This window comes from Tamandua tetradactyla, assembly GCF_023851605.1.
Source record: "Tamandua tetradactyla isolate mTamTet1 chromosome 18 unlocalized genomic scaffold, mTamTet1.pri SUPER_18_unloc_1, whole genome shotgun sequence".
NCBI lineage: Eukaryota > Metazoa > Chordata > Mammalia > Pilosa > Myrmecophagidae > Tamandua > Tamandua tetradactyla.
The window spans coordinates 444,309-457,699 of NW_027518250.1; the positions used below are offsets into that span (position 1 = coordinate 444,309).

At 32.5% G+C, this 13,391-nt stretch overlaps 1 protein-coding gene across 1 annotated transcript; it reads left to right on the forward strand.

Moving 5' to 3' along the window:
• The first annotated feature begins 12,163 nt into the window (after positions 1-12,163).
• On the forward strand, positions 12,164-13,102 carry LOC143672861 (olfactory receptor 5J2-like). The gene has a single exon (XM_077147327.1). It carries the CDS (start codon positions 12,164-12,166, stop codon positions 13,100-13,102), a length of 939 nt encoding a protein of 312 aa, XP_077003442.1.
• Positions 13,103-13,391: the final 289 nt, after the last annotated feature.

Below are 13,391 nucleotides of genomic sequence, written 5' to 3' on the forward strand. Positions count from 1 at the left end.
TCAACAATGTTCACAGCATCTTCATTGGGAGTAGATTCCATCTCAAGAAACAACTTTCTTTGCTCACCTATAAGAAGTAACTCCTCATTGATTAAATATTATCATGAGATTGCATCAATTCAGTCACATACAGAAGGTCCACTTTTATTATTAGTCCTCTTGCTAATTACACCGCATCTGAAGTTACTTCCTCCACTGAAGTCTTTAGTGTTTTTGAACCTCTTGAAGTCACACATGAGGATTGGAATAAGCTTATTCCTAACTTCTGTTAATTTTAATATTTTGACCTCTTTCCATGAATCACAGATATTCTTAATAGCATCTAGAATGGTGAAACTTTTCCAGAAGGTGTTCAATTTCCTTTACTGAGATCCATCAGAAGAATCACAATCTATGGCAGCTATGGTCTTGAGAAATGCACTTCTTAGATTTTAAGACTTAAAAGTCAAATTGACTCCTTTCAGAATGGATGTTTTATTTGTTACCAGGCATGAAAACGGCATTTGTCTCTTTGTACATCTCCATCAGAGTCCTTGGATGAGCACTTGTACTGCCAATGAACAGTAATATTTTGAAAGGAATCTTTTTTTCTGAGCAATAGCTCTCTGCAATGGGCTTAAAATATTCAGTAAGCCTTCCTGTAAATAGATATGCTGCATCCAGTCTTGTTGTTTCATTTATAGAGCACAGATTTAGGATAATTCTTAATGGCACTAGAATTTTTATAATTGTGAATGAGTATTGACTTCACCTTACAGTCACTAGCTGCATTGGCCCCTAATATAATAATCAACCCATTCTTTGAAACATTGAATCCAAGCATTGAGTTCTCCTCTCTAACTATGGAAGTCCCAGATAGTATCTTCTTCCAATACAAGGCTGTTTCATTTTCATTGAAATGCAATTGTCTAGTTTACCACCTTCACCATTTATATTATCTTTAGAATTACTTGCCACAGCTTCTACATCAGCACTTGCTTCTTCACCTTGAACTTGTATATTATGGAGGTGGTGGTTTCTTTCGTTAAATTCATGAGCCAACATTTTCAGCTTCAAATTTTTGTTCCATAGCCTCTCATCTCTCTCAGTCTTCACAGAACTAAAGAAAATTAAGCTCTTGCCCTATATTAGGTTTTGGCTTAAGGGAATGTTGTGGCTGGTTTGATTTTCTATCCTGACTAAAACTTTCTCCATATTAGCAAGAAGACTATTTCACTTTATTATCATTCATGTGTTCACTAGAGTAGCAATTTAATTTCCTTCAAGAACTTTTCCCTTGCATTCAAAACTTGGCTAACTGGTATATGAGACCTAGCTTTTGGCCTGTCTTGTCTTTTGACAAGCCAAAAGATATGCTTGATCATTTCTACCTTTTAAATTAAATTGAGACATGTTTGATATCACTTGAACCCTTGTAGTACATTCTAGGTTATTATTTGGTCTAATTTTAATATTGTTGTATCTCAGAGAGTAGAGAGGTCTAAGGGGAAAGAGAGAGAGGAAAAGATATATATATATATATATATATATATATATATATATAGAGAGAGAGAGAGAGAGAGAGAGAGAGATGGGTGAATGACCAAATGGTGGAGTATTCAGAACACACACAACATTCATGAATTATGTTTACTGTCTTATACAGGCCTGGTTTATGGTACCCCAAATGTGACACAGAGATAGAAACATGAAGTGAAAACATGCTGTTGGAAAAATTGTGCCAATAGACTTGCTTGGTGCAGGGTTGTCACAAACCTTCAATTTGTAAAAGAAAACAAAAAAAAATTAAAAATCACAATACCTGCACAGCACAATAAAGTGAAGCTCAATAAACCAATGCATGCTTATATCCACAATTGGATATATGTAGTTTTGTCTCAGTCACAGAAACAATGAGACAGTGGGGAAACAACACTCCTGATCTTGCCTATAATTAAGCAAAGAGTAGCATGACAGAGCATTGATTCTCTCTCTCTCTCTCTCTCTCTCTCTCTCTCTCTCTATCTCTCTCTCTCTCTCACACACACACACACACACATACAGTGCAGAAAATTATATTTAACAAACTTGTCTGCACATCTATTATGTATAAATTGCTACCCTTTTCATACAAACGCTGGGAAAATCAACAACTAATTGATATTTAACTAGCAAAACATTTTCCAAACTTTAACTTGGCCTCTCAAATTCATTTTAGTCTTTTTATGGTGTGCATATAAATATGCTTTTATATTGAATTTAACCACAACTGAACAAAGGATAACATAACTCTATAGGAAGAAGTGGTCCCAGTACCACTTGCTCTGTGGCTCTGCTGGGCACAGAATCAGAAAACTAAGAGTCATTATCAACCAACTCACTGACTTACAACCAGTTAGAATTTATCTGCTTTAAAACTGAATTTGTTATGTTTTGGCTCACTATGTGGAATATTTTCTAATCCACTGCCATTCTGATATTGCTACCTTTTAAAAATTATTCTATTAAATTTCTTTCTTCATATAATAAACATTTTCAAGAACTACAATAAAATTTTTTCCTTGGAGTGCCTGGTGATGAAAATGAATGAACCAAATCCATATACATGAAATGTGATGAATTATAGATATGCAATGTTGAACAAAAAATCCACACGTGCAGAAATGCATACATTGTGATTTTATGCTAAAATATAAGTTAAACAATTAATTTAATAGCTAATACTTTTGAAAGTACAATTGCCCAGTTATGAAAGGAAAGAAATTTACTGTGTCCCTAGAAATACTGAATATATCTATTCATGATCATAGGATCGTCCTGATCTCTTGATGTAACAACTCCCTTTTAATTGTGTCTCTGATTTCCTTCATAATTTTGTCACCCTTGAATGTATTCTTGAAATTACTTAGATTTTAGAATTTTATGCCAATGGAACCATACTGTATATGATTGTGCATCCCTTGCTTAATTTTATTTTTGTTCAATATTATGTATCCATAATTTGTATGTAGATGCTTTGTTCATTGTCATTGCTATAAGATACCTCATTGTACTGGAAACTGATTCCTACCTTAAATATTTGTTGGGAAAATAAGAAATAATACTTCTGAAGCATAGACCCTGTTTAATATATGGAGTTTGCATTAGAAAATATTTTACATTGGCATTTGTATTTATTTTACATGTGAAAACTCTATTTGAATGTTCTGAACTAATTCTAAATGCCGAATTGAAATATTCTGAAAATCATAATATTGGATTCAAAGAAAATCTCTCTTTCAATGTGCTGTGGAGAGGAAAAGTGTAGCATCTTAGAAAAGGCATAGACTTTAGATTCAGGCAGATTTGAGCTAAATACACTTCCCTCAGTTCCCAGTTTTGATATCTTAAGCAAATTTTAAATTGAGGTGAGGGCAGGTGCCAAGACTTGGAATAATGCCAAATTAATAATTAAATGGGATAACTTTGAAAACGAGCTTTGTTCAATGTCTGGTATGTCAGAGTCATCTAAAAATAGCAGCTCTTAATAATATCTCATGTTGTATCTTAACCACATATACCGATATATATATATATATATATATATATATTGCTAAGTTTGTATATATATATATATATATATTGGTCCAGAAACTGTCAATATCATATCCAAAGGTTAAAGAATTTGTAAATATCTTAGGAATTTATTCCATCTAGTTCTACAGCTTGACAGTTATTTAAAAAAACTTGTACTATTACTGTTTTATATTTTTTGTGAGGTAATTTTAATGTTGGTGTTATTTTCACAGAAGATTTGATTCTAGCCTTAGGTAACAGTGAATCCTCTTTCTGATCTAAAATATGCTTATCCTCATTTGGATGCTCATTGTTTATTTCCTCATTTATATTCTGTCTTAGTCTTACTGCTTCTTTTGGTCTCTTTCACTCTTATCAATTCTTCTTCCCACCATTACACCCAGTAATGTTTTAGGCACTAAATTTACACAGTGTGATTTTCTGAATTTGTACTCAGTCAATTTACAGTTAATGTGGAATAAGAGGAAAATAGAATCTAATACAAATAAATGAATCAAATATATTGTTTGAATGTTTGAAATACAAAAAAACACTATTATACTTCAAAATTTGCTTCATTTATAATCATGAAGCAAGAAATAAATGATATGTTGAGTGATGGATCAGTGGGAACAACACATAAATTATAGGCATGTAGAATTGTCTTCTACTCAATTAAAAATACATTTGTTTTGGATAAGTTAAAAAGTTTCTTTATCATTTTTCTTTTTTTTCAATATACAATCAAAACAATACTCCAAATATGGAGTCCATTTTACTAGGAAAGCAACTAACTGTCAACCTGTCAACTTTTTTCTTTCTCTGGAAATAAAGAATTTTCTGGAATTTTAATCTTTGAAAGTATTAAAGTGATAAATCAGTAATGGGAAATATCATAGGAGAAAAATCTATAATCAGAGCAAGTAGTCCCAAGAGCAGGATGGAAAAAAGCTATACAAAGTTCAAGACTCCAAACCCACAATGTAAAAACAAACAAACAAACAAAAAAAGATACCTCATTGTAAATTTCATTTTCTCATTTTAGTTTGATTTTATTTTGATTAATTTTAGCAAGTATAAAAAACAATATTTTGATGTTCTTGTAAATTTATCCTGACTCATTTGTACATGAGGTGCTCTGAAGTTTGCATCTAGAAGACATGGATTATTTGGGGTATATGCTATGCATATGTCAATTTCAGAAGACAATAATAAATTGTTTCCAAAAGCAATTGTGCCAATTCCACTCCAATTAGCAGGTCTAAGGATCTTAATTGCCCCCTATCTTTTCCAGCATTTATGTTTTAATATTTTTAAAAATGTATAAAGCATTACATTATCATTTAATCTAATTTAGTTCTCTTTAATTAATAGTAAAGCTATTATTTAATCTAGTTTTTATTACAGAAGTTATAAGTTTACTGAAAAATCATGCCAAAAAGAGATCTGATGCACCTCCTATTATTAACACGTTGGATTAGTGAGATACACATTTGTTTCAATTAATGAAATTATACTGTTAACTATAGTTCATTGTTTACATTAGGATTCCCTTTTTTGTTTCATAGTCTTATGCTTGTTTTCTTTATTTTTATTCTAGTAAAATATATAAAACCTAAAATTTCCACCTTAACCATATTCAAATATATATTTCAATGATGTTAATTTCATCCACAATATTATGCTACATCACCACCATCCATTACAAAATTTTTAATAAATGATTTATTTGAGTTTATCTTAATTTATGAAAGAGATAGTAAATAGTATACATATGTATAGGCATAGATAAGTGTAACTTTTCTACTATTGAAATTTAGGATTAAAATATTCTTGAAATGTCTCTTTTGTTAGTTTAGGGGCTGTACATTTTTTATGTGAGCTCTTTCTTTGTTAAATATGTTGCAAATATATTTTATTGAATGGTTTTCCTTGTCTTTCCATATTTTTTTCCTTTCACACAAAAATGCATAATTCCGCCATAGTTACTTTGATCATTTTTCTGTTATTTCTAGTGTTGTCTTCACTGAGGTTAATAATAGAGGTATTGTCTACTAAAAGGGTTATTTGGGTCCTCTCACCCCTACTTTTCTATGTGAATATTCAAATATACCAGCACCATTGATTGAAAAGTCCAGCCATTCTTTGCTATTTTGCCTCAATTCCTTTTGAAACATAGCCTAACATATCTAAAGGGAAGGATCTGATTCAATGATATCTCTTCCTTTCCATTGATCTGATCTTTCTGCTGTTCCATTGATTTATTTTTTTAACTTTATTCCTCATAATATGTCTTGGATTCTAGGGGGGGTAGCACATATAATTTTTTTTTAGAAAACTAGCTATTTTGATATCTCAGATTTTCATATAAATTTTATAATGAATTTTCTGGAAGATTTTCATTTAAAATGCATTAGCCAGACTGAAGAATATTGCACTCCACATTTCACAGGTTTGGTTAGTCCTCTAACCCTACTCTAAATACCAAAATCATCTCATGTTGAGAACCAGTCATGCAGTCATGTAGCTTCAAATTCCATATTTGTCATATTAGCATTGCTCACTGGAGTTTTGCAGGTTTTCTTTCCCCATCAGAGTTGTCTACTTACGTAAATTAGGCCCTAAGATCTATCCAAGAATAAGCAGTAGACATTCTCTGTGGGCTTGAAAAAAAAGTATCTGCATTTGGAATTTGCATTGATAAAACAATATTTGCATAGTTCACTGATGCTATTATTTTTAAAAGTCATGATAGCTATGTAACATTTTATAGTTCTTCATTTGGACTGTTGCCCCAATGTAATGTGTTTTCTACCTGAAAGTAGAAGTCTCACTTAAACTGTATTTATATAACTTACAATTCTCTGCCAAAATTCCCCATCTTGTCTTCCCATTTCTAAACCTATTATTAGTTGTTATTTTAAAGTCATTATATAAAAATCTATTAAATGACTTCTACTAATATGGGGAAACTGCATAGCCATATGCAAAAAAGAAGTTAGAATACCTCACACCATAAAGAAATCCAGGTGATTCATGGCAAGTTCCTTTGCCCAGCTTCCCCATGGAAGCATGAAATAGCATCTGTTTCTTTACTCTTTTATATATATATTTTTTGACTTCCCACTTTATGGTTTTAGTTTTCAATACTTTTTCTTATAAAAGGCAGACAGAATTGGTTTGCTAAGTTCTCCTGTGCTTTGCATTCTTTGCCTAATCACTTAACCAATGTCACTTCATTTGGGTTTATAACTTCTTAGTTTTTCTCATTTGGGTAAATCTACATGCATTATTCAATTACAAATATTTATTTCCACATTCTGGATGCTTGAACAACATAAGATCATAGAGTTCCTGATTATGATAAGCAAAGAATAATTTAGAGAAAAAAAATTCCTAGTTATCCTCCTGATGATAAAACAAAAACATGTTTACATTGATGTGTGCTAAAGTCAATATTTTTAGGGCATACCTTAGAAATAGGGAAGGAGTGACAGACTTACCCCACTAATAACTAATTGAAACAATAATTTCTCTAATGATTCAAACTTTATTTACTGTCTTGAATGTATTTCAACAATTGTTCTTAAAGCCCCTTTTCCCTGATAGCAATACAAGTATCTTTTTTTCAGTATTTCCTGGTATAAGTGGTTTTATTCACTATCTTTCAATTTTTTCATGCCATTTTAGATTCTGAAAATATTTCTTCATATTTATCTTATGCTATGAATATGTTGCTTCAAGTATCTGAAATTCTTGTTCACCTAAATCTATACTTGTTTTTCCTTGATGCTCAGGAATTTTTGGTTCCTGGCCTACCTGATGGTGTACAATCAATTATATACCATCAATTAAATATATTATATAATTATATATATTTTATAATTATATATTTCATATAATTCATATAATTAAGCAATTAAATATATTTTTCCTGAAATTCTAAGACTCCTTAGGTATTTTGAATTATCAGCTTAACTGAACATAATCTAATTCTGAGAACATAGAAATTTGCTTTGGCTGAGTGATAGGTATAATACTGCATTTCTACTAGAGTCTGCAATTCATCTCTGTCAGCCATATTTTCCATTCCATAGTGGTTTTGGTTTTACTGCCATGCTTTCAGTTCAAAATGTGTCTCTGTTTGCTTTTTCAGTTTTTTTGTTGGCTTTTGAAGGTCTTCTTTCTTCCTACAGTGCAGCAATACTTTGAAATGCATCGCTTGTCCAGGATAAAACTAGAGTATAGAAAGACCATTATTTTGGAGATGCAATCCAGCATGCTACTAGAATGGGAAATCCTTCTCTATATCACCAACATCCTCCTCCTGACCATTTTGAGGATATTCATTTATCATGTTTTCTGTTACTCATCTGTTTCTTAAATTACTTCTGCAGGAAATGAAGTTAAATAACTTGTTCTGTCTAGATATTATTTTCCTAGTTGAACTCTTATTTTCTGGAGAGTTGTGTCACTTAGCCAGTCATGTAGGCCCATGGGTAAGAGGCATAAACCCATAACTCAATTTGGTGATTTATGGAATATTCTTCAAGCCAAGGGATTGTCATTTAACACCTCTCCCATTAACCTCCTATGCCATTCCCTTATAAGGCCCCCATCCCATGAGGCAATATGCCTGTAAAGAACATCCCAGGATGACAAAATTTCAAAAAGCTTTTAGCTCTGAAGTTAATAAGCACATAAAAAGGAGTATCAAAAAGACAGGATATGCAATGGTCCTCCAAGGCACCTCATTCATTCTTATTTTATCCACAAGCTAAAATTTCCTACTGACTGCAGGGGCAGAGCTGAGTTGGCCTTCCTTTGAGTCAGTGTCAGTGGTAATACACAGATCACACAGTGACCTCCCTGGACAATTTTGGGAGAGAAAAAAATAAACAAGTTAACATCTCTTCCCCAAAATCGTCTCTTACTATAACCTAATCTCTCTCACAACAATGGGATATCTTTTATTTCCAATACCAAGACTAATTCTTTCTGTCTAGATAGGTTTCCTTACAAATGATTCATATGTTTTATTTTGTTTTTTATTTGTCAATCTATCACTTATTTACTTATTGATTTTTTTCCACATGCATTGTTTATCATAGTGCCAATTCATTTATCCTGCCTCTCCAATCTCCTCTGGAAGAGGTCTCATTCCTTTTACATTTTTTTAACCTTTTGACAACAACTATTTTTTAATATATTTTAAATATATTTATTACTTTCTAGACTCTAGTTTTTGCACATGTGCATCCTCATTGTGTTTTGCAAGTGAATGGCATACTCACACTTAATAGAACTGCCCTGTGACAATCCTGGAAGGCTTTCTTGAGACTGCATCTACCCATAGAAGTTTTCACTCTATTGTTCTCAGGACTCCCACCATGCTCCCAACACATACAAATTTAAATTTTTCAGGTCAAAGTTGCCTAGTTGTGCAGCCAGTCAAATCCAAATTTCAATGCATGTGAGGCACAGTTTGTGGTTACTGCCTCTCAGAGGAGATTAACAGGTAATACATTAAAAATGTATTACCAAGATTCATGATGTGAATGTTTTGCTAATAAACAGACTTTATGCAGTTAGCACTTACAATGAGAATGCCAGTTTTTCAAAGGTTATAAGATTTATATCTTGGATTCAATGGAATTTCTTCATTTTCGTGTGTCCAAAGCTTTAGTTCCTTTGTGAAATGTTGGATTTCACATGTTTACTTATTAGACTTTGCAAAACCCCAAGTGAGTTTCCAATGTCAGGTTTTTACCTCTGGTTTTCTGCTTTTTCTTTATTTTTAAACCAACAGCAATTTAATTTGTATTTTGTGAGTGATTATATGTAGAAATATATCTAGTCTTCTATCTTGTAGAAGTGGAAATCCAACCAATTTCTTTTTTATTTTTAATAGTTCTTTTCTTTATAATGTCTAACACAATGTCTAGCTTGTCTTTGTCTTTCAAGCAATATTTGTTAAAAAATGAGAATATTGAATCTAAATATTACATTATAGGCCTGTTATGTAGGATTGTAGACTTACACTACCATCAAAAGTGTTTGGGTGTGGATTTAGATAAAATAACCTATTATCAAGCTGGATTTCATTAATGTATTTTTGTCTCACAAAGGATATCCCAGACCACTTCATAAGTTAATAGAAATCTATTTCATTCATGCAAATTCTTTACAGTCCATGTTCAAGTACTTTCTCATCCTTTGCTCCATGTGTCTTTCCATTCATTGTAACTTTTTTTTTTGTATTACATACCTTAGAGAAAACCAATCCCATGGGGCGATGTTGAAAACAGTCTCTTAAGAAACCAGGCCACAATCTAAAATGCAATTTTCTTGTTTTGATTATGCTAGTTTAATCAGTCTTTGAACTACAGGTACTGTGGCCTCATTAGAGCAAAAATGTCTGCGTATATATATATACTGCTTCCATCCTTCAAATTTGTCCTTCTTGAGGAAATAATTAAAGATGTAAAATCAATCTTGTTTGTTTCTATTAACTTTGGTATTATAGTCTAAATTTCAGTCAATTTATTTTACCTGGAATTATCTTCTGCTATTTTCTATTTAAATGTTGACTATTTTAAATGTGAAAAATGTATTAACAGGTTCTGTTTCTGAGAGCAGTGAAAATGAACATGGAAATGGAAATTGGCATGAGCTTTCTAAATAAGCTGATATCCTAAACTTTTTTCCCTTCTTTGGTAAGTTGTATTAATTCCTTTTTCTGTTTTCTTCTTTCTTTAAATTTTCTCCTATGTGACGTCCATACTGTAGGCAATTTAAAATATGATACATATACTATCAGTTTTTTATCTCAAAGTTGACCTCAGCCAGTTCCTTATTACAGTATTTAATTCCTTCTTCATGATTGCCACCAAATTCTTCTGACATTTATATAAACTTATACAGGAATAGGTAATATAAATTAATTTATAATTCATTTTAAGCATATTATTTCTTAAACTACAGTTTCCAACCTAATCCATATCTAAAAGATGTGATCTTTCATTCAGATAATTGAATCAGCTAATTAAGTTGAATATGTTGCCAGATACCCAAGTTGTAAGATCTGTTGGCAATCTCTAAAGAGCATGTGAGAAATCACAGAAAGTATATTATTATTTACATTATATATTATCTTACATTTAACAAATTTGCAAAATATCACTTGAAATGGTGATCTGATCTCTAAAAAGTACTATTAATGATAATAATTAATAAAGAAATTAATATTGCTTAACATTCTGAAATACCCCTAAAATGTAATGGATTGATCACAATGTTATAAAATTTACATAATCACCTTGAACCAAAAGACATCAAACATCACAGTTCTACCTATAGCCAAGGCAACAGCAAATTTTTTGATATAATTATCTCTTTCAATCCTTACACCAATCTTGGAGAAGTAAATATAACTGGATCCAGGATCTAAAAGTTTAAATAAATTATAAAACAAAGTAAAAACAGTTTTTGGCTTGGGTCTAATGAAGTTTCACCTTCTCCCCTTTGGGGAACTGAAGTATTTTAATTAACATAATATAAAATATAGAGAAAGCAAAATTGATCATAGTTCATGTCTTATTTCTAAAACTATACCACAATTTAGTAGAGGAAAAGGGAAAAAGAGAAGTGATTCTTAAGTAAGTATGTTCAGCTTTGAAGATAGTATATAGGTAGCAATCCATCCAACGGAAATTATAGTTTCAGAAAGCCTTAAGTATCTGTTCTAGGATGAAGAATATAACAGAAAATCATCAGAGAACAATTAGTCAATTTAATTGTCTAAATTTATTTGTGGTCTAATAAAAGCAGGGAACTTCCATCTGGTTCAGATATGCATGATATGCTTCGGTATCCTCAGTCTCAGAGTCAGTGAACTTTCAGGGCTGCTCTTCTACCATGACCATGTGGAAGAATTGTCCCCAAACCAAAGTGCAGAATATTTTCTAAAGGTATCAGGCAAGGGTCAGGTTTTATGTCCTGAGTTTCATGAGGTAAGAGATGTCCTTAATGTTTTCCATGGTTCCAGAAGCCAGAGTCTTGGTACTTTCAAATGTCATCCTTGCAGATACTTGTGCCATTTTACCTTATGATTTAGCCACTTTGAAGTCTACAATAAAGCATCTGTAGATTAATTCCACAGATAACTTTAAGAAAGAGATCATTTCAGATGCACAAATTTCATATTCAAAAAAATTCAGAAGAGAGCTTCATGATGTGATAATGTAGTTTTGCAACAATATACATAATGTATACTCCTAATAATTCCAACTGTCATTAATACTTTCATCTTAAAGCTAGGGTCACTGTATCATTCAGGCAGGCATTTTAGACATGGACCAAAGCTTTGAGAGACAAACTGTTTTCTTGCCACTGATTTCTATGGAATATAACTGGATAAAACATTATCATAGGAAAGAAAAAGAGAACATCTAGTCCACTTGCTCATTTCATTTAAGACAAATATCAAATCTAAGGAAAGAATAATTTATCGAAAGATGCAAAGTACTAATGGTTTGCATTTGATATCAATTCATACTTCCTAGGTTCCTCTAATAAATTATAATCCCTATATCATTTTTTTCACAACAGATTTTGTGAAAACCAGAGAATGACTGAAGAGAATGGCACAGTTGTTACTGAGTTTATTCTTTTGGGACTGACAGACCATGCTGAACTCAAAGTTGTGCTTTTTATGTTGTTCCTAGTGCTTTATGCCATTACGTTAGTGGGGAATTTGAGCATGATATTGTTAATCCAGGTCACTCCCAAACTCCACACACCTATGTATTTTTTCCTCAGCTGCCTATCATTTGTAGATGTTTGCTATTCAACAGCAATTGCACCCAAAATGCTGATAAACTTCCTGGTTGTCAAGGGAACCATTTCTTTTCCTGCTTGCATGGTGCAGCATTTGTGTTTTGGAGTATTTGTCACCACAGAAGGCTTCTTGCTATCGGTGATGGCATATGACCGCTATGTGGCCATTGTGAACCCTTTGCTTTACATGGTGCTCATGTCTAAGAGAAAGTGTGTAGTGCTCATTATTGGTTCATGGGTTTCTGGGATAAGTAATTCATTAATACACACCATAAGTTTAGGGAGATTGTCTTTCTGTGGACCAAATGCTGTCAGCCACTTCTTCTGTGATATCCCCTCACTGCTAAAGCTGTCATGTTCTGATACCTCCATGAATGAACAGTTGCTCCTAATCTTCTCTGGGGTCATTGCCATGGCCACCTTCTTGATTGTGATCCTTTCATACATGTTCATTGTGGCTGCTATCCTGAGGATCCACTCAGCATCAGGCAGGCAAAAAGCCTTCTCCACCTGTGCCTCTCACCTGACTGCTGTGACCATATTCTATGGTACCCTAAGCTTCAGTTACATTCAACCTAGCTCACAGTATTCTGTAGAACAAGAGAAGGTGGCCTCTGTGTTCTACACACTGGTGATTCCCATGTTAAACCCATTGATTTACAGTCTGAGAAACAAGGAAGTAAAGGATGCTGTGAAAAGGGTGACAGAAATGAAGCATTTTCCCTGTTAATTTTAAGTCACAGTTGATCACATGACATTCTGCCAGTCAGTCCTCATTTATTAACATTCATAAGAGTCCATGAATGCTAATGCTTTTAGCAGTGATACAGATCTTTCCATTCTACACAATTGCTTATCATATGAGGAAGCAGGTATGAAAGGGAAGGTTCTGTGATTTGTCTAGCTGTTTAATAAAAACTGTAGCCTATCATGTAGGTCTTCTGATGTTCTATTAATCTTTTTTTTCTTTTGGGTGCATGGTCTGGGAATTGAACCTGGATCTTCTCCATGGAAGGTGT

Bases quoted from the DNA above. Each gene is read 5' to 3' on its own strand.
- LOC143672861 (XM_077147327.1), top strand. From the start codon at position 12,164: ATGACTGAAGAGAATGGCACAGTTGTTACTGAGTTTATTCTTTTGGGA.